At 51.9% G+C, this 21,174-nt stretch overlaps 1 protein-coding gene across 3 annotated transcripts; it reads right to left on the bottom strand.

Moving 5' to 3' along the window:
- Nucleotides 1-1,724: 1,724 nt before the first annotated feature.
- Nucleotides 1,725-20,859, bottom strand: LOC103529419 (protein transport protein Sec16B). 3 transcript variants are annotated; one of them, XM_030455665.1, is made up of 26 exons: nucleotides 20,824-20,859; nucleotides 19,107-19,419; nucleotides 17,602-17,708; nucleotides 17,008-17,113; nucleotides 16,773-16,887; nucleotides 15,879-16,020; nucleotides 15,402-15,559; nucleotides 15,182-15,243; nucleotides 13,880-14,015; nucleotides 13,282-13,512; nucleotides 12,624-12,721; nucleotides 11,831-11,912; nucleotides 11,611-11,728; nucleotides 10,976-11,087; nucleotides 10,707-10,815; nucleotides 10,039-10,179; nucleotides 8,532-8,645; nucleotides 7,626-7,698; nucleotides 5,327-5,518; nucleotides 4,440-4,510; nucleotides 4,020-4,157; nucleotides 3,727-3,834; nucleotides 2,806-2,893; nucleotides 2,596-2,693; nucleotides 2,442-2,507; nucleotides 1,725-1,951 (listed from the first exon to the last, which is right to left on the bottom strand). In XM_030455665.1, the coding sequence occupies exons 2-26, from the start codon at nucleotides 19,343-19,345 to the stop codon at nucleotides 1,883-1,885; spliced, it is 2,973 nt and encodes a 990-aa protein (XP_030311525.1). In that variant the 5' UTR covers nucleotides 19,346-19,419; nucleotides 20,824-20,859; the 3' UTR covers nucleotides 1,725-1,882. The 3 variants fall into 3 exon arrangements, with proteins under 3 accessions (XP_030311525.1, XP_030311527.1, XP_030311526.1); XM_030455667.1 differs by having other exon boundaries at nucleotides 4,041-4,157; XM_030455666.1 differs by having other exon boundaries at nucleotides 10,707-10,812.
- Between the last annotated feature and the right edge of the window lie 315 nt (nucleotides 20,860-21,174).

The raw sequence follows: 21,174 nt of genomic DNA, 5'->3' as shown, positions 1-21,174 counted from the left end.
CCCCCCAGGAGCCCTGAGCCTGGCCCAGGTTGCCCTCACCCACCACCTCAGCCCTCGCTGCACCTCACCAGGTGCACTGCCTGGAGCTCATGGGGCAGTGGCCCCCTCACAAATGAGGCTCAGCCCCGCAGCCTCTCATAAGTGCACCCCAAGCCCACTGCCTGCAGGTTTCAGCCTCGTAGCCCTTCACGAGTGGGCTCTAACCCCATAGGCTGGCTGCAAGCACTGCTCGGCCCCACACTTTGTCACATCAGCCTTGCAGCCTGGCACAAGCAGGCCTTGGCCTCAAAAGCCCACCGAAGGAGGGGTGTGCTTGGCCCCCAGGACCCCTGGACCCAGCCCCTGACCCTGATCCAGCCCCTGACCCAGACCAAGACCCTGACGCAGGCCCAGACCCTGATCCAGACGAAGATCAAGACGCAGACGCTGACCTTGACGCTAACCCTGACTCTGAACCTGACATGACTCCAGCCCCTGACCCAGCCCAAGACCCAGACCCTGATCCAGACTCAGCCTCAGCCCCTGACCCTTACCATGACCCAGACCCTGACCCTGACCCCGACGCCGACCCAGCCTCAGCCCCTGAGCCAGAACCAGAACCAGAACCAGCCCTGGGCATCAGGCACGCGTCATCCTCACACACTCCGCCTCCTCATGAATAAATTACCATACAGCGCAGTGCACGCTGGGTAGCGCCGGCACTCACCCTGCCCTAGATAGCAGAAAGCGAAGCGAGTCTTTATATATCTCTCTCAACTGCAAAGTTCCGTGTCCGGGGGAAGCTCACTGCCGAGGCCACGCACTGGGTGCTCCGTCACCCGCGGACCCCGCCTCGGGGAAGGTCTGAGAGAAGGGCCTCGTAGCGGCTCTAGCAGAGCTCCGCCCGCGAGGGGCGGGTGAGCCACCAGCAAGGGGGGGCGCCGCGCTGGCCGGCCTGGGCAGGAGAAGCCGCGGTGGTTCCTGCGGGAACTGCGGGTGGATGCTCGTGGCCTCGCGGTGCTTTGAGACAGACTCACGGCCGGCGAGTGCTGAGTCCAATGGGTGAGGTGGGGCACGGCTCTACAACCCAATTCAGACTACTCTCTCCCGGGCACTTTTTATCTCTCCCGACCTTTCAATTTGTTTTACAGAGCTGCTGATAGGAGCACTTCTGTTTGTTTAGCAGAAGCTAAGACACTGTCTAAGAGAGGCAAAGAAATTGTTTAGGAAGCAAAATAATAAGGAAAATATGTTTTTTTATATATATATATAATATATATAATTTATATTATATATAGTACATGTTATATATATATATATGCATATTATACATATAATACATACTATATCTAATATATATAATTATATTATATAATATAAGGAAAATGTATGTGGTAAACTGATAACTATAGCAACCTTGAGATAAGAAACACAACGTTGGCTTGGCTGAAGAAATGTGCATACCCAGAGAGGAAGAAGAGGTGAAAAGTTTACCCGGGGAAAGACCTTTGCTTCATTTTTTCTTCATCCCCACAACCATCACCAGCAGACACTACGCAAGCACAGGAGGGAGGAGATGATGAAAATGAGCTCTTGGGACTAATCTGAATACGAAGCAGGAGTAGGTGATGCATATGTATAGGTGCATTGTGAAATCTGATGAATACGCAGCACTTCAGTGTATATAACAAAAGCCTAATTGTGAGATTGGTGCACACAGATTTTGGAGGAATTATCCCCTCCTGTGCCCATTGTTGAATAAACACACCCCTCTCTAGAACGTTCCCAGTTGTAGAGTCGTTTTCCACAAGTCAATGTAAACCCACATTTTAGGTGCCCCCTCCCTTCGAAATAATCACAACCACGCTTCTGATTAAAACAACTTTCCACTCTTGATTTCTGCTCACAAGGGGTTGGGGTAGCGGCGCTGGGAAAGCAGCCTGGGTTGGTTGGGTCGGGAGGCAGCAGCAAGCTGGGAACCAAGAGAGAAATGGTTTAGGTTAGAAGAATGGTTTAGGTTTAGGAAGAAATTCTCCACTGTGAGGGTGGTGAAACACTGGACCAGGTTGCCTAAAAAAGCTGCTCCTGCCCCATCCCTGGAAATATTCACAGACAGATTGGATGGCTTGAAGCAGCCTGGTTCAGTGGAAGGTGTCCCTGGCCGTGGCAGCAGGATTTGGAGTATATGAGCTTCAGTCTGTGAAGCTAGGATGCTAAGGGAGGGTTGTATCCCAAAATGAACACCCACTGTCCTCAGGATGCAGCCAACAAGTATCTATCACCACCACCACCTATCACACTCCCATCACTGTCCTCCCCCAGTTTGTTTTCTTAGTCATCAAACTCATCCCCAGGGGTGGTATCCCCCTGCACAAATAGTTGCAGGCAACCTCATATCACTCCAAAAAGCCAAGAACCACCCCCATCCCTATCCCACAGCACCCCAGGAGGATGGGTCTCACCTGAGACACCTGGAGAGGGTTGAAGAGGGGGATTGTCCCCACTGGGAGAGATTCCTGGGAGGTGGTCTGGAAGGGGTGAAGGGAGAAAAACTTAATGGCAGCTCCTCAGGTTTGGACACCACACACCCCCAACACACACAAATACACCCCTCACCTGCTGTCCTGCTGCCTCCCCACCATCTGCACCCCACAAGCCTTTCACCTCAGTGGATGCTGGAATAGCAGGGAAGGAATTGTCACCTTGCATTCCCCCTGGGACACACAACCAAAAAAAAAAACAAAAAAAAAAAACCCAAAAAAGCACCTTAAAATCAGAGGCTTCTACAAGACTGACAAGGAGAGAGGGGATCCATGCAGCATTTACCAGGGTTTCCAAACAGAGGTTGAGCCAAAGGGTTTTGGTTTGTCCCAGCAGTGAGAGGAGTATCCTGTGGGGATGGTGATGTCCGTTCCTGAAACCACATCCACATCCACCCTTTAGAGGAGAAGCTCCTTGTGTGGTGAGGGCCTTTCCACCAGACAGCACACCACACTCTCAGGGTACTGCTCTGCACCCGTCCTGCTGCAGAAGTACCCCAAGAGCTACAGGCACCCAACCCACAGAGGAGCTACAGGGCAAACAACCTCTGTCACAGAGCTAAACCACCTGGAGAGCTCAAAATTAGGCAGGATTCTGGATACCAAGCCTCTCTACAGTGTAAAGTGCCACTAGGTTTGGCCTCTGTTCCTCACCTCCTGCTAGTTTTGAAATATCCCAAAATTTCCTGCCCTGGGCCCGTATGTCATTCTCAATCAGGAGCAAGGTGCCAGGGAGGATCTTGCTCTAAGATCTGCCTCCAAGCCCACTGCCAGCCTGCAGTCAGAGATGTAATACCCTGAGGACTCAACCAGGACTGGGATAACCACACATGGGTGCTTCCTCCCTCTCCTGTGCTTCCAATTAAAGAGGTTTTCATCCTTTCAGCTCCTAAAACCTTCCCCTCAGCTCACAGCACTGCTTCCAACCCAGCAGAGGCAAGTGATTCCCACAGAGTTTCCCAAGTGCTCAGAGGGCCTCCTGGATCAAAAAGGCTTTATAAATGTACAATTATTATTAATCAAGGATTCACTTCTAGGCTAAAAGAGCTCCTGGCCCTGCCCTGTCCCCATACAGAGTGGTTACAGCCATGAAGAGCTGTAGCAGGAGGACAGAGGGAGAAATAGGGGATGAAGGGGAACATGTGTTCACCCTGTTCCAGGAGCTGTAATCCTGGATGTCACCAGAGGACAGACTTTCATTCCCTACCTGTGGTTCTGGTACAGGAGAGTCCGGGGCTGCCTCAGATGTAGCTTTGGGAGCTTTTTCTTTGGTGGGCTTCAACCAAAACCACCCAAACCACCTGAATCCAGAGCTCTGGGAAATGGAAGGTTTTCCAGTCAACAGAAATGGGTGGAGAAGAGGAGCATGCCACAGCCTTCCAGTTGGCTCCCCACATCAACTGGGAGCAGGCACTATTTTGCCCAGGTCAGGCATGGTGGGCATCAGGGACAGGAAAGCCCAGAGCCAGGAGTCTTCACACCAATTCTGTCATGGCTCACCTTATCCTCCTCCTTATTCACTTCTTTTGGCTCTCCATCAGCATCCTCAGCTGTGCTCTCTGAGGAATTCTGGCTGCCATCTTCCAAGGAGATGGTGGAGCTCTCTGACATGGTTCGAGCCCTTGCTTTTAGCTCCTCCTGGCATCAGAGGTCAGAGTCACAACTTGGTGCTCCCAGAGCATCTGTGTAACTGCTTTGCATGCCAGGCTACACAGACACCAACCCTGGGGACACTCTCATGTCTCTTACACATCAAGAGGACAGCACCCACAGCAAGGTGCAAGGCCACCCTAAATCTCTCAAGGTCCCTGAGGGGACTGCTGGCACAGCAATGGGAGTTTCTGAATGAGTGCAGGGAAGAATGAGCCAGCTAGTCCCAGATTTCCCATTGGGATGGTCTCCCTGATCCCTCTGACTCACCTGCTCTGTTGGGAGAGATGGTTGCACCCCTTCAGGGGACAGAAGGGTGCCCCAGGACTCCCCAGCTTCTCCTGTGGAGCAAAGGGAAGGACAGTGTCAGGGTTTGGCCTGAGGACCTCCTGCCACATGTCAGAGCTATTTTCAGTGCTTCCACCGCAGAGCAAGACTATGTGGCCAAGATGTACCCCCAAGAGATGCAAAAGACCCTCCTGGACCCTGTTCCCTGGCACCACCAGGGAGAGAGGAATCCACAAGGCTGCATCAGAACATCTCAAGAACCTTCCTTGCTCTGCTGGACATGGAGCTGGTTTTCTGTTGGCCAAGAAAACCAGCAGCATCGTGGGGTACACCAGCAATAGCATAGCCAGCAGGAATTGTCCCCCTGTGCTTGGCACTGGTGAGGCCACACTTTGAATCCTGAGTTCAACTCTGGGCCCTTCACAACAAGAAGGATGTTGAGGGGCCAGAGAAGGGCAATGGAGCTGGGGAAGGGTTTGGAGCACAAGTCTTACAGGGAGCAGCTGAGGGAACAGGGGATGTTCAGTCTGGAGAAAAGGGGGCTGAGGGTTTACTAGGGGAGACCAGCTATGCTAGGGGAGGTTTTGACTGGATATTAGGATATTTCTTCACCCAAAGGAGGTTTTGACTGGATATTAGGATATTTCTTCCCCCAAAGAATTGTCAGGCTCTGGCATGAGCTACCTACAGCAGTGTAGGAGAGAAATAAGCATCTTGCAGATGTGGTGCTGAGGGACATGATTTATGGGGCAGTGATGGGTAAACAGTGGGACTTAATGACCTTAAATGTCTCTTCAAACCAAAGTGATTCTATGATTCTCTTAATTGGGCATGGGCATTTTTCAGAGAAATTAGGCTTGAGCACTTACCTGCTGATGACACCACCTGCAGAGGGGGCTCAGTAAAAACCTGTCTTGAGGGCTGCAGCTCCTGCCTAACACTGAGATGTGGCAATGCTGCCACATCCTCGTGTGAGCTGGGTCCCTGGGGTGGCATGGCATGGTACCTCTGGTTATACTGGTAACCTTCACCCTGTGGAAGCTCCTGGCCAGGCCTTTCATCTGAAAATAAAAGCAAAAAAACCCCACATCAGAATCTTGCTCTGATGCTTGTAACTACTGCACACAATTCTCCCCTTTTCCATTATACATTAGCAGAAGCCAGGAGGGTGAGGAGGGACCCCAAGGACAACTGGTGGGCAAGGGAGGAGGTAATCCACAGGCTTTAAGGAAGGTGGGCTCTGAAAGATGACAGGGAGGCGGGGGGGTGTGGAGAAAAAAACCTCCCAGGAACATGCCTGAGGTTGCAAATGAACTCAGAATTAAACAAACTACGGAAGCAAAGAGAGATGCACAAGCAGCACGTGCCCAGTAGTTCAAAGGAGCCCAGGGCCTCCAGCCTTTTCTTCCACTCCCAATGCACATCTCAAGTAGGAAAGAAAATTCACCAGGAAGCTGCAAGCTTTCATTCCTGCTCAGCAGGAGCAACCATGGATGAGGTTTTATTGCTTTAGGTAGACTTATTAAGGTGGTTTGGTGGTTTTTTTATGTTTTTTGCTTGAAAGGCAGATTGAGCAAAAATTAAGTTTCTTTCATTTAAGACAGACACATATTGCTGTGTCTGATGTTTGACAGTGCAGTCAGCATGATGCCACTGGCCCCAGGTAAATGTTCTGCTTTTTGCAGCTCTGCAGTCTCCAGCCAGAAACATGCTGGGCACCAGAAATTTTCTCTCCTATCACTATGAGACACAGCCAGGCATAACCCCAGCCCTGGCCATAGCACCCCTTGGATGTGGTGCTACAAAACATTTTGCTTTGCCCACCAGCATCACCTGCAGCCTGCTCAGGGTCAGCTTTTCACCCACAGGCTGCTCCTGCACAGCCTGGAGATGCTCAAGATCCCTAAGAGAGGAAGATGGATGCTCAAATCCATGCTGCCCAGCAAGCTCAGACAAAAAGAAGTCACAGAGGACAAGCCCAGGCTGTAAGGATGGAGATGGAGGTTGCTGTGATTGTGTAGATCCCAGCTTGGCACTTTGCTTCAGGGTTTGCCTTTCCAAAGATGAATGAATTCAGCACTGAGCCATCTTTCTCTGCATGCAAGGCCCTCAGATGGTGACCCTGGATGGCCTTCTCCCTGGGATGGCCCAGGGATTAGGAAAGCAAGTTAGCAAGACCACAAGAGGAAGACCTCACCACTTAGACAAACCATCCCATCATAATTGTGGCTTTTTTTCCAGGGAAGGATGATCATAGCCTCAGCCCTGATAGCAGCAGAAGGCAATCAGAATTGATGATCCTTTTTACTGCCCGGGAGAGCTCTTTGAAGAGAGATTTGGCAGGGAAAGCTGAAGAAGAAATGGCTTGGAGGAATTTGTCATGTTTTATCCTGTCTGCCCCAGCATCCATTCTCCACCCAGCAGAAAGTTACAGCTGAGGAGCAGAGGCTGTGTTGGGGGGTCCTGCTGATCCCATGGCTGGGTAGCAATGCTGATGGGTCACCAGCTCCTTTACTTCTCAGTGGGACATCCCAATGGACATTATACCCAGCCAGGAAAGGAAAGCTTTCCAGCCCTTGACTTGACAGCCACCCAGGGGAGGGTCATGTCCTTCATAGTGATGTCCCTCTTGACCCTCTGAGTGGACTGGCACTGGAGGGGATCCCTTGGCATCACAGAGAGGCAAAGCAAAGGGATGAAAGAGGCACTGGGGAAGGGGAAAAGCTAGGAGGCTTCACCCAGAGGCACGCTGCATGGAAGGACAAGCTCCTTCCCAAATCTTCCACTCTGCAAGTGTGAAATCCCCTTAGTTCAGCTCCAACTTGCATCCTCGGAGGAGTGCCCGGGAATGGGGCCATCTCCCCAGAGCCCCAGCTGGGAGGCAAATGCTTCATCCAGCCGCCCACCACCACCCCCTTTTTTTCCCTCCCCATGGCATCCCACAGGGACTCCTGAAGCTGCAGTAATTAGGCCCAATTACTCAGACTTCACGGGGAGAACACAAACCATCAAGCCCTTGTTTTGCAGCCTCATGCTGGTGGGATGCTTTCAAGCAGGAGCCAGATTTTGAGCTCCGTGGGGATGCAAGGAGCAAGGAGCATCCACTGAGAAACCCTCCAGGGAGCAGGGAGCTGTGGCCATTGCAACCTCCTGCTTCTTTTTCTTTACCTGCCCGTGATGAAGCAGCCCAGGAGAGCCCTGGCTGAGTGGGTGTCACCTCCAGAGGGAGCTCATTCTTCATCTGTAAGGAACCAGAGGGAAACAGTGACAAAACAGCGAGGAAAAGGGACAGCACAGGGCAAAGACTGAGGAAAGCACAAAGCTGAGGTAAAGGGCAACGTGGTTCTGGTGGATCTGGGGCTCATGACTCCCTCCAGTCTGCAGGAACCCAGGTTACAGGTGAGGTCCATACCAACAGGGTCACAGCAAGTGAAGGGGCCAACAGCAAGCACAAGGGGTAACTGGAGAGAGAAAGGGCCACAAAATCAAAAGCAAACATGCAACCTGAGCAAACAGCATTAATCCAAGTACCTGACCACAGTTAAGGGACCCAAAAGAACACATCTGCAAGGTGATGGCCCAACAGCATTCTCTGCAGCATCCTTGCTGCAAGAGATCCTCACTCACCCTCCAGCCCCTGGCTGCCCTCCTTGAGCCAAGGAGCAATTTTCCTGGTGGGAAGCTCCTGCAGCCCTCATTCCTTACACATGCAGGTGCTACAACCTCCCTGTTCCCACTGAAGCCAGAGATCCCACACTAGAGAACACACCTGGGAGCTCACAAGCCAAGGGGAAAAGCAGCCTCCCCTCAACATCCATACCCCCCTCCTCAACATCCACACCCTCCCTTCAACATCCATACCCTCCTCTCAACATCCATATCCTCCCCTCAACATCCATACCCTCCCCTCAACATCCATACCCTCCCCTCAACATCCATACCCTCCCCTCAACATCCATACCCTCCCCTCAACATCCATACCCTCCCCTCAACATCCACACCCATCCCCTCAGATGAAGGCAGAGGAGGAGGATGGTCCTGCAGATAGCCCATCCCCAACCTGCTCCTCCTTACCTCCCACTCCTGGCAGCAGGCTCGGAGCTGTTCCAGCCACTCAGGCTCCAGATTCTGGTCCTTCTCTGGCATCTCCAGGAGCAGTGGGTCAGAGAGCTTCAGCCTCTCAGCAAGCTGTGGAGCCAGGAGGGCAATGGGGCTCAGCACACTTGATGCATGCATCAAGGGCCACCAAAAGCCATCAAGGCCACCAAGAGCCATAAAAGGCCACCAAGAGCCATCCAGTGGTTGACTTTGCAGCTCATCCTCAGCCACACAGGTCTCAGCTATCCCCCAGCACCAGCCCTATGGGCCATTTCCTTCCTACAGCTGAAGTATTTTTAAAACAAAGCTAAAACCAGCACAAACCACACTTCCCAGTTCCAGGAGGTTACAGTGAGACGTGACCCATGTGGTCACAGCTCAGGACAGGGGACAACAACAGAGAGTGGAGTAACCCAGCACCCAGCCAGAAGCTTGAGGTGCCAGCAGACCCACCATCCCCATCATTTTTTGCAGACACACGTGTGCTCATCCTAAAATCAATGGCAGGAAAGAGGAAATTAGGAGCATGATTACTTCTAAACAGGGGGGAATGTTTAATCCAAAAGCTAATGTGCACTTTGATCCAGTATTAATGAATCAGCACCTGGTTATGTATCGTCCCCAGCTTCAAAAGAAGGGAAGTCTTAATCAAACACTAATATGTATCATAATTTGTAACACTGTCTAAAACATCAAAGATAAGAGCATCTACCAGTGCACTAGTTTTTCAGATGAAAGTGTTTTCTCCCAGGAGGAGCATTATCCCCAGCAGAACGACAGATTTGAGAGGCTGTTAGGCAGTAAATAGGTTTCAGCAATGGGGTGAGGGGTGAGGGAGCTGTGCCAGCAATGGGGTGAGGGAGCTGTGCCAGCTGGGTTTTGGGCAATTTCTATAGCACCTGCTCTAGCTTGGCACCCCCGTGCTGCCCCTTGTCTCCCAGAAACAGAAGTGCTGAGGTACTAACAGGCTGACTCCTGTTCTTACCTCTGCTGTCAGAGTGGCTCCAAAGAATGCTTATCATATATATGGTGATAACCATGTGGTAATATGGTGATAGGCGATTTATATATAAAAATATAAATATATATTTTTTTTTTTTCTCCCCAACCCCATGGAGGAAGGCTCCCAGCAGACTTGGCACTGCCCCAGCGATTCATATGGAGCAGATAGGGACCTGCTCAGGGGGAACATAGGACATTTCACTTCTCCTCTCCCTGCCCCAGCACCCCACTCACGAGACAGATGAGCTGGGCTCTGCGTTACAAGCTGGGACATGCTCCTGCTGCCTGTCACACCAAAAAAAGCCTCCTACATCCATGGTTATTAGATACCCCACAAAGGTGTTGGCTTTGCCATGCTTAGGGGCTGCTCAGAGCTTCCAAGCACCACTCTAGACTTGGGATAGCCCAAGGATGCTTCCCACCACACCAAGTCCTGAATAGGTACCACCTGCCAAGGAGGCAGGAGAGGGATGAGACTCACCTTCATCACTTGCTGGGCCAGAACAGGGTGTCTGGCCAGACCTTGGCCCAGGAGGGCAGTGGCAATCTGCTCACAGTATTGCAGGGCCTGGGCTGGGAGCCCATGGTCAGCCAGGCGAGAGGCGTAGAGGAGTTTGTAGACCTTGGGAGAGGGAAGCAGAGCAGACAGAGGTGAGCAAGGAGATGCTCATGCCCATGGGTCCCCTCTGCCCTGGCATAGCATCTCAGCATGATTCAGAGCACCCCAGGTCATGAGTCTCATCACCCAGAGGTCATCTGCACCTTGAGGACACCCAGGTATGGACATGCCACACCACAGTGCTGTCATGGGGACAGACTGCCTTCATTTATCCAATTTGTGTGCAGCAGCAGCATCTGGGTGCTCATTTGCAAAATCAAAACTAATCTGTGTAATCAATTACCCAGAGAGCAGGAATACAAAGAGAACCAAGCAAGCATCCAAACACACCACCTCCCAAAACCTGCCCAAAGCTCTGCCCTGGAGGAGCCCTGCAGACAGGGCAGCATCACTCCCAAAGCCCAAAGAGGTGATAACGCCTTGTAGAACAGCCTAAACCCCTGGATTCAGGGAGATGGATGGATGGATGGATGGATGTTTGGGGGCAGGGCTGTGCTGCTGCTCCAGATGTGCTCGTGCACATCTGCTACCTGGAAGGGGAGCAGGAAGGACTCAGGCTGTCGGAGCTGCTGACAGTACTCCAGGATTTCCATCCTCTGGATGGCCTCTGTTGTGGCAAACTGGGTGAACGTCTGACTGCTGGGGAGAGAGGCAGGTTCAGCAAAAGCAAGCAGAGCTCTTCCCCCCAGGGAAATAAAATCCACAGGGATTGATTTTCTCCACAAGGGAGATCCTAGGGATGGGGGGAAGGTGGGATATGTCACCCTGCCCAGAGCACTGTCTGCCTGGGCTGGCTCACCGGTGGCTGCTGCCCAGCAGAACCATGTGGTCTGCCTTAGCCCCAAAGTAGCCAAAAGGAATATCTGCCATCAGGTAGCAGAAATGGGCTGCTTCCACTGCTCCCTTGCCAGCTGGGTGGGAAGGAAAAAAAGACAAATACTTAAGCATCACTTCATGGTCAGCACAGCTTTGGAGGAACCCAAGCTCAGGTGAAAACCCAAACCCAATCACCCCACTGTTCTCCACTGCACACTCAGACCCTGAGACCTCTCTTCTCCCCAATTTTTTTCTCTTTTCCTCCATCGGTGCTTTCTGTGCCAAGCAGGGAGTTTCAGTTCAGTGGCAGGAACAGGGGAGCCAGTGCAGGGCCCAGCTTCACTTCTGCAGAGTGAAACCACTGAAACCCCTGTGGTTCCACACCACTGGGAGCCAGGCTCTGTCCCTGCAGTCCCTCCTGGTCCAGTTGCTCCAGAAATCTCAAAAAAGCAGCCAAATGATGTGCCCTAACCTGACAGCTCCAGGGGTACAGGTGTGCAGGACCCATTTCAACGCTGACACAAATCCATGCCAGCACCTAGGTGCATGGTGACCACGCAGGTGACCCACCCAAATGTTACAGCAGGAACAGAACTGCTCACAGTGGTCTTGGCTCACCCAAAGTATCCCCCATGGTGATGATGGCTTGGTGGTTCAGCTCCATGTCTCCAGCTTTGTTGGACAACATCACTGCCAGGTGGGGCCTCCAGTCTCCCCATGTGGCATCCCCACAGCACTGGAAGGAGAGGAGAGGAAACGTGAGCAGAGATGGTGACCACAAGGTCAGCATCACAGGCAAGTAAAAGCACAGGGGTTGCTTGCTCTCTTGCTCACAGACCAGTGCTGCCTGAGGGATCCTTCCTGACATGAGCTGGAAGAGGGTCTGCAATGGGTCGTTGGTGGCCAATGTGCTGGTGAACCTGTGAGGAGACAGCAGAGACAAGGCTGCCATGCTGGCACCCCAAACTCCCATTCATCTCCAAGAGCATGTCCCAAATGCCCTCCCAAACCCTCATTCATCTCCAAGAGCATGTCCCCAATGCCCCAGGGAAGTGGAGTCCTGAGATGATTCCTGGAGAAAACAGGAAGGACCATCAGCCCACCAGGCTGCTCTTCTGCATCACCTCCAGAGCAGGCAAATCTCCAGGACAACAGTGGATAAAATGCCTTTGAAAAGATTGGGGTTACACAAGAGTGAAAACTTCTACTTAAGAGTCCCTGAAGGGATAAACTCAGTGAAGACAAAGTACATTAATTCTACCAGGAAAACATACACAGAAGTGGGATGCACTGTTCAGACCAGGCTGGATCATTGTGAAGATGGCTCAGCTACCCCAACCCTGATGGCTGCCTTAGTTTGGGCAGCCAGGGAAAAGCCAAAAACACAGAATAAATCCACCCCACTTCTCCAGGGAATGGTTTTCCTTTTGCTTTCTAGCCCTCACCTTTTTCCTGTCCCTCAGCAAGCCTAAAGGACTCAGGCCCATCCAGATGGATGCCTCCTATCCCCTTTGCCCCTTCCAAAATCAATGGGCTTTTTACAGGCACTGGGGCTGAGGGAACCTGAAGGGATAGCAGGCTTGGCAGAACCAGTTGGCAAATCCTACCTTGCTTTAGCTTCTCCAACTCACCCAGTGAGCACCCAGCTGTAGGTCCGAGGGTCCATCTTGCTGGAGAGAAAGAGGGCATGGCCCCATAGATGGTTTCTCATGGCCCAGACCAGAGCATCCTTCAGTGAATGGGGAGAAGAAAAAGGATTTGCATTAGCTCTGTTTCCCTGCCCTCTCCTGGACCATGTGCTCACCCCACTCAGAGAAGAGCTCAGAATAACAGCTCTGGCTCTGATGCATACTCTCCAAAAAAACTCTTCCATGTTCACAAAGGCCACTTTATCTTTCTACCTTCTGGGACTTTCACAGCAATGTTATCCTTCCTGGATTTCCAGGTCTGTGCTCCCTGTTAGATTTTCCATGCCACTGCTATGAGACTCCAGCCTGGGCACCCAAACTTCTCTACCTCCAACCCTCCTCTCCTCCTGTGCCTTTGGTGTCCCTTGAGCTGCAGCTAAACCTGCAGTGCTGGTGCTCAGCATCTTCTCTTCACTTGGGGCCTCATCCCAATTTGCAGTGGTGGGAAACAGCCCTGTGGTTGTACAAACACCACTTGAAGGGTTGACCCCACAATCACAAGGCACATTTTGTCCATTCCCCTCCCTCCCTCTGAAACCTGGCTGAGAAGGGACCAAGAAAAAGCATCAGCTCTGTGTCCTGCATCCCCCCCACCACTTACTTTCTTCCTGCCATAGTAGAGGAGCTTGGTGAACTTCTCCACTATCTGTGCCTGAGTCTCCACAACAGGAGGCACCTCCCCTGTGATAAGGTCCAATGTCCCTGGCTGATGGGACATCCACTCTTCATCTGTCAAGCCCATCAGGTTTGCTTCAGGGTTTTTCCTCTTGTATTTCTCCCGGCACTTGCAGTCCTGCATCAGCAGCTCAGCTGTGTCTGAGCCCACCATGGACTGTGACAGGGAAGGAGAGGAGCTTAAGAGGCTTCTTAAATTTGTATCATCATCAACATGACCAGCACCCACTTTTGGAGGGGTAAAGGATTCAGCACAACCAGCAAGACTTCCAGAGCACTTGCTCTCATGATCTTACTCATCTGCTTCCAACAAGCAGCCACAGATTAGATTGGGTGATTAGATTCCCACTGGGTTAAGGGAATAATTCCCTTTTAAGCATAATTGCTGGCTTCTCCATGAAGGAATGGGATGCATTTAAGGTGCACCCACCCCTGAAAACAACAGGATTGCAAGGCACCTAAATGGCAGAGAAGTTGTCTCATTTCTAAGATCCAAAGGGTCAGCTCCTCCACAGGACACCCACCCCATTCTGCTGGCAGAGGACAACCAGCAGTTTCCAGAGAAGAGCTGAATCTCTGCCTCTTTGTGTTGAGAGATCACAGCCTGTGGCTATCTTCTGCTGACAAAATGTCATCACATCCACCTTGTGCAGATCTTCCCTAGAGCAGCAGAGAAAAGCATCAGAAGGACCCAAGGCAGAGAGATCTGAGGTAACAAACTCAAAGCAGCCCCAGGTTCACTGATGGGCATGCCAAAGATTCACAGGGAGAGATGGAGGAGACAAGATCCCCAGTGTCAATGACCACATGGGCCACACCAAGCCCAAAGATGCTTAATTTTTATCATTATTGTGACTCTTTGGAGGTCTCTGTCTCAGGGATGCAGATTGCATCTCAGCCTCTGCTCTCCTGCTAATATTTTCCTCCATTCATCTGCAAAGAGCCTCAGTTTTGTTTTGCTGTGCTGCTGCCTGGGTCTGCAGTGCCTTTTATTTAAGTGCCAAAGTGCAGAAAGACCACACAAACCCTGTGGGTCTGAAATAGAAAGCTTTAAGCTATGTGCAAAGCCAGGCAGAACTCCTGCCTTCCAATAAAATAATCAGGCAGCTGGGAAGAAAGGATGGCTGAGACACAAGATGGAGGGATGGAGATGCTGATCCTGACTCAATCACACCAACATCTCATATGGAGATTCCCAGCATCACAAGGGGTAACCTCCAGGTCTCCTACCCAGATTCTAAGGATACACCAATCTTTTGGTCAGGGGGTGGTTTTCCTCCTCCTGCACACTCCTTTTCTATCCCCACTTTAGCTGTGAGTGTCCAGCAGGCACCCTGGTGTAACTAGTGCAATACAAAGTCAGCCTGGGGGACTTCAGGCCATGGTTCATCCCCAGGCTCATGATGGATGAAGGTGATGAAGGTACATACAAGGTCTGACCCTGCTGTGCTCAGCCTCAATGGACAAAAAACTTGGGAAAAGCAAAACCACAGGTTGACTCAGGACTTCAGGCATCCCAAAAATCAATTTTCTGAGACATGAGTATAAAATAAGGTCAGACATACAAACCACACCAAACCCACCCCCTAGAACCATTCAGAAGAAATATCTCCCACTATCCAAAGCAATCCACACCCTAGCAAAAGGGCTGAGAGGGCTGGAATAGGCTCCCAATCTGAACCCAGATTTTTGCAGCTATCTCAAAACCATGGGAACCCTAAAGTCTGCCTTGAGCTCACATCTCCACCCAAAGGAGAGGTGCTCCCAGGTGAGCCCCACCAGCACAGCCAGAGAACACAGCTCCCAGAACTGCTGGTGCAGCACACCTGACCAGGGGTCCTGGGAAAGCCTGGAGCTCCTCCAGCTCTTTTGTGTCATGAAGGATAACCTGAAAAACAAGAGCAAAGTCAGCAGCTGGACTCCAGCAATCAGACCCTGATTGTGGGCTGGAGATAAGAGGGCAGCAGGGAATGGGAAGGCAGCTGAGGAGGCTGCTTGTGTGATAAACCATCCCTCAGGTCACATCAGACAGAGGCTGTAGGATACCTCCAGGCTGTGTAGCTCCACATGGGCTTGCTGTCCCTCAGCAGGGCAGTGGGGACACACCAACACCAGCTGGCCTCCAGCTCCAAAGCACATTGCCACGTGAGGCAGTGAGAACTTTAAGGGTACCACAGGGGCTGGGGTGGACACCAAGGACCTCCCTGCAATGACACAGAGGCCACCATCAGTCCCCTTGGCCCTGACTCCACGTTACCTCCACTCTGCAGGAGGTGACCAGGTCCCGACCTTGGCCCCCAGATTAAATCAGTGATTCCCTCCTGAAAAAAAACCCCTGTCCCCTAAAGCAGAAGCCATGCATGGCAGCTCCTGTACCTACTCCTGCAGCCCCCCAGTCCTGCCTGTGCCTGCACAACCTTTCTCTAGGAAAGAACCAAGCTATGGGACAGCAAACTGGATGCCAGCCAATTATTTCTTTCCTCCACCTTTTCAGGAGGGGGCCAGGGCACCATCAAACCTCACCTGGTGGTGCTGGGCTCCAGGTCTCTGATGGTGTGGGGTCGTGGTGGTCAGCACCATCATGGATGTACTGGCTGAGCTCGTAGGTGCTGGAGCTGAGCCCCAGCTCCTGGTACTTCAGGAGCAGACTGGGGGGGTCTGAGGGCTGCAAGGAAGGGAGACAAACACAAACCTAGCTGGGAAACCAGGGACACCACTGCTTTTCTGCTCCCCAGGCAGTGGGCCAGGCTCTGCTGCTCCCTGAAATGGTCCAGCTGGAGAAGCACAGAGCAGTCAGTCCCCATCTATGCCCTTCAGCACCACAACACACCCCCTGTCACACCCAATGGCTTTTAAAGTCATTTTCATCAGCCACTGGTCTAACCCAACAGCTTTCCTAGCCCTGATCACACAATCCCTTGATTTGCTGGCCATGCTTCTCCTAACACAGACCCAACATGGCCAGCAGACAGGGTTTGGAAACCCCCCCCAAAAAAAAACATTGCCCAGGGGCAAAACTACAATACAGCTCAACTGATCTTTTAATTTGTTCTTGGCAAAACACATTGCTCAGGACACAAGCATGGTGGAGCAGGATGTGGTGGACAGAACTGACAGTGACATACAAAGTCCCATCTACCTAGGGAGCATCCCACCAAGCAGGGATTTCCAGCCTGCACTTGGCCTGGGCAGCCCCATGACCTCAGGGAGTGACATCCCCAGATGGAGCCTTTAGCACTAATAACCTGCTATAATATATATATAATATATAATAATTTGCAACGTAGCAAACAGCCTTTTTCTCCTCAGCCTTCTTCCCAACTGGAGGAAGGACATTTCAATTGCTACCAAAACCTTTGGGGAGATTCCCAAAGTTGTTTTATTTTATTCCTCCACCCCTTCCCACCCTGAGGTTACCTCTTGGGGCTGACCTCCAGCCTCCCTCAAATCACTGCAGAGGGTTCCTCCCCCTGACTGCTCCCTCCTGGCAGCTGGGATGTAGTTCTCCTTGTGAGAGCCATAGGCCTGTGTCCTACAGGTGGGAGCAGCAAAGACACCCTAAAGGTCATGGATTTGGCACCAGCCACCAGTATTACCACCCACTAATTTTGCAGCAGGTGTTTGCACCAAGGGGATGCCCAAACACCCTCACCTCTCCTGCCCTGGGGGTGAGGTGGCCAGGTTGGGGTGGTAGCCCCTGTAGTAGTGATGGTCCTGGTACTTGGTGCTCTTGCCATAACGCTCTCTCTGCCTCAGGTCTAGAGGGAGAATCAAGATGTAGCCTTGCCCCTCCAGAGCAAGCAGCCATAATGAAGTTGCAAAAGAAAAGCAATGAGTCAGGCAACGTGCCATGCACACCCCATTTGCTTCCAAATTAGCCCAAGATGTTGGAGGTACGATAAAGCCCTGCACACATTTGCCAGCACAGAACTGAGGGCCTTTCCTTTTTCTTTCCTCCCTTTTTCAGTCCAAGAACTCAGCAGCAAGGAGGCCCCGACCACCCTGATCACACAACAGCACTGAGTTCAGCATGGTACAGGGAATGATGCAGGGGTTTAGCCATGGAGATCAAGACTGAACATTCCCTTGGATGCCCCTTGTTCCTCCTCAGGTTTCATGGAGAGAACACCCACCCATGGCCCAGGAGCAGGAAGTCCTGGAGATGTGCAAGCCCTGGGAGAAGAACCCATCCTGGAGAAATCATTGCAACTCACGTTGCCTCCATCCCTAAAGGATCACCCCATACCTCTGTCACCCTGCCAGGCCACTGGCTGCCACTGGTGGCTTTGGTAGGTGTAGTCACCCCCATAGCTGCCTGCTGGGTACTGCCAGTCAGGGTCTTCATAACCTTGCCTGAAACACAACACAACAGACTTAATATGAGGAGCAAAGAGCAGCACTGCAAGTTCTGGATCACATATAGGGTTGGATTCACACACTGGAGACAAAAGGGGTGAAGGAAATAAAGCCAGGTGCCCTGCCCAGGTGCCTTACTTGGTCCAGCATCACACCTGGAAGGAGCAGCAGGAAAATATCTTGGATATTTTCCCATCCCCAGCTATGAAAAAGCTTTGCCCTGCAATTTCAGGAGATGCCCTGTTCCAGCTCAGTGGTGCAGAGTTGTCATGGGGACCAACATTTACCCACATTTTAGGAGAGTCTGCCCAAAAACACTTTCTCTGCCAAGCTGCCACGTTCACTGCACAGCTCATCAGGTCTCCCCTGCACTGGCTCCCAGCCCTAACCACCAACCTCTCATGTGCCTTCACCCCCCCCAATTTACACAGCAGTGAATTCACTCAGCCCTACACAACACCCCCCACACAGCCTCATGCCAACCCCCTGAGTACACACACCAATAACTCAGGGAAATCAACCCAACTTTGCTGGAAATCAACCCAACTCAAAGCTTTTTCTCAGCACTGAGAGCATCCTCCAGCCCCACTATTTTATCCTTGCCCTGTCTCCTCTCCTGCTGCAACACCTGAGCTTGCCCTCTCCCTTATGCTCCTCTATTACCTTTGGATTTCTGTTGTTCACCTTGTGCACGTTTATTCACACACTGGTTTGGGCTGCAAAAGACCTTAATCATCTAGCCCAACCCTGCTACCATGGGCTGGGACACCTTCCACTGGACCAGGTTGCTCCAAGCCCCATATAACCCAGTCTGGACCACTGGCAGGGATGGAGCAACCACAGCTTCTATGGGCAGCCTGGGTCACTGTCCCACCACCCTTACAATGGAGAATTTCTTCCTACTGCCTAAATCTCCTCCCTTCCAGTTTGAAACTGTCCCTCCCCAGCTTCCCTGTAGCCCCTTCAGGTCCTGGAAGTTGCTCTAAAGTTTCCTCAGAGCCTTGACTTCTCCAGGCTGAAAAATCCCAAATCTGTCAGCATGGCTCCAGCCCTCTGATCAACCTCATGGCATCCTCTGGACTTGCTCCAGCAGCTCCATGTCCTTCTGCTGGGGACTGCAAAACTGGGCACAGCACTGCAGTGGGGTTTCAACCAGAGTTGGGTAAAGGAGGAAAAAAAATCACCTCCCTTGGCCTCTGAGTGTGCAGCTGGTGGCTGCTCATCACTTTGCTCAAGTTGTGAAGAGGGCAGCATCCCCATTGCAAGCCACTCATGAGAGCAGCAAAGTGGTCAAATCTTATTTTAAAGGGAGTTATTTTAAAGCAAAAAATGTATTATTTTATAATAAATTTTATTTTAAAGCAAAGGGAAGGGGGGGGGGGGGGCAGCTCTCACCTGGAGTACAGCCAGTTGGGGTAGTCAGCCCAGGGAGTGGGTCCATGGGTGTCCCTCCAGGGCTGGTGACCCTCATCCCAGGGGTGGTTGGGAAGGTGGCTCCCATCCCAGGAGCTGGATCGAGGCTGAGGTCCTTTATGGAGCAGCTGCTGGAAGGGCTGGGAGGGGTGTCTGTGGTGAGCCTCTCCCCACCCACCCCGGGGTGGCTGGGGTGGCCGGGCAGGGGCCCAGGGGTCCATCACCAGTTTGCCAGTGAGAACCTCTCAAGTGTTGGAGTGGGAGGGAGGATTAAGCCCCAAATGGCTTTAATGACCTACAAGCAATGAGATAAACCACAGTGTGTTTAAGCAGCAGCTCTTCAGCCCTCTCAAAGCCCCCTGTGAAACCTGTTGTCACCAGCTCTTCTATTTTTTTTGGCATCATCCTTTCCAATAATGGGCAGAGATAAGGAAAAAGCTTCTTCCCCTTTACCCAGACTTGAAGCTCCCCTGCAAACACCTGGATGAAATGATCCATTTTTGAAAGCATCAGGCATCTGGCTCTCCCAAAGCAAGAGGCATCCAGGTAGCTTCCCCCTGCAACCCACCCACAAATTCCTAAATATGGAATCACAGACTGGTTTGGGTTGGAAAGGACCTTAAAGACCATCCAGTTTCAACCCTCTGCCATGGGCAGGGACACTTCCCACTAGACCAGGTTGCTCCCAGCCCCATCCAACCTGGCTTTGAACACTGCCAGGGATGGGGCAGCCACAGCTTCTCTGGGCATCCTGGGCCAGAGCTTCATCACCTTCACAGTGGAGAATTTCTTCCTAATGTCTAAGCTAAATCTCCCCTTTTCCAGTTTGAAACTCTTTCCCCCTCATCCTATTACTCCATGCCCTTGCAAAAAGTCCCTCTCCAATTTTCCTGTAGCCCCTTCAGGCACTGGAAGGTGCTCTAAGGTCTCCCCAGAGCTTTCTCTTCTCCAGGCTGAACAACTCCAGCTCTCTCCACCTGTGTCCAGAGCAGAGCTGCTCCAGAAGGTGAGAAATCACTTCACCCCTGTGAGGAGGCAGTGAAACCCTGTTTTATACATGGTAGGGAAGGGATACTGGCAAAGCTACAAGCAAGGAGAGTTATTCACAAAAATAATGAGTTGGGATTGAGGCAGGAAATGTGGAGCTTTGCTCATGGGAGCTATGAGATGGGGTGGAAACAGGGATTCCCTCCTGCCTTGCAGCTCCAGCAAGAATACAGCAGTTCCAGGGGACACTGGATTTACTGCAACAGTCCCACAAAGAGAAGGAAACCGTAAGGAAAGCCAAGAGCAACATCTGGGTGAAACTCCAGCTGTGCTGGGGGGGAGATTCCACTCTCCAGCCTCCCCTTTCTCCTGCTATAGCATCAGTACGCAAATTACAAAGGGTCACAAACGTTCCCAGCACAGGCAGGTGGGTCAGATGCTTTCCAAACCACTTGTCATGCTGCTCACACTCTTAAGTTTAAGGCATTTTGGAGACATTTCAGGGCTGGGAGGGGAGGACACACTCAGACCAGAGCAGAGGTGCCTCAGTTTCTGCCTTTCCTAGGTGAAATCAGGGTTAAATCCTTGCCCTAAATAACCCCCCAGGCACAAGCATCCAGCCACCCATCATTTCAGACCCACTGAGGGTCCCCCAAATTTTGGGCCAGGGGTCCCCCTCCCTTTTCCCCCCCACCACAGCAGCCACACACACCTGCTGGGAGGCTGCTGGGGCCCTTCTTCCACTCCCTGGGTGCTGCTGTCAAAGTCCACTGCCACATGGGCAGCTGTCCCCGTGGTGGGCAAAGGGCAATCACAGCTCATCCACCCCAGGAAGTCTCCCAGGGCCACTCACTCAGCTCCTAGGGAAAGGTTGTGCTGCTCTTTGCATCCTGAGGGTCACCTTCTCCATCACTTCTGCCTCTTCTCACCCAAGAGATGAAGCACACAGCCTCCCAGGCTTAAGAAAAAAAAACCAAATCTTTCTTCTGTAGGGTTTTTTTTGGGTTGGTTTGGTTTGTTTGCTTGCTGTTTGGTTTTTTTTTTAATGCCATGGCTGCCCAGG

Source organism: Calypte anna, chromosome 8 (assembly GCF_003957555.1).
Source record: "Calypte anna isolate BGI_N300 chromosome 8, bCalAnn1_v1.p, whole genome shotgun sequence".
Lineage (NCBI taxonomy): Eukaryota > Metazoa > Chordata > Aves > Apodiformes > Trochilidae > Calypte > Calypte anna.
This window is presented reverse-complemented; position numbering and strand designations above follow the sequence as displayed.

What these genes read in the sequence shown, in the direction of transcription:
- LOC103529419 (XM_030455665.1), bottom strand. Translation starts at nt 19,345, where the DNA reads ATGGACCCCTGGGCCCCTGCCCGGCCACCCCAGCCACCCCGGGGTGGG. An exon ending in TCCTCTGCCAGCAGAATGGG is followed by an intron (nt 13,513 to 13,879) that starts GTGGGTGTCCTG and finishes TCCCTGTCACAG; the next exon opens with TCCATGGTGGGCTCAGACAC. An exon ending in CCTTCCTGCTCCCCTTCCAG is followed by an intron (nt 10,180 to 10,706) that starts GTAGCAGATGTG and finishes CCCTCTCCCAAG; the next exon opens with GTCTACAAACTCCTCTACGC.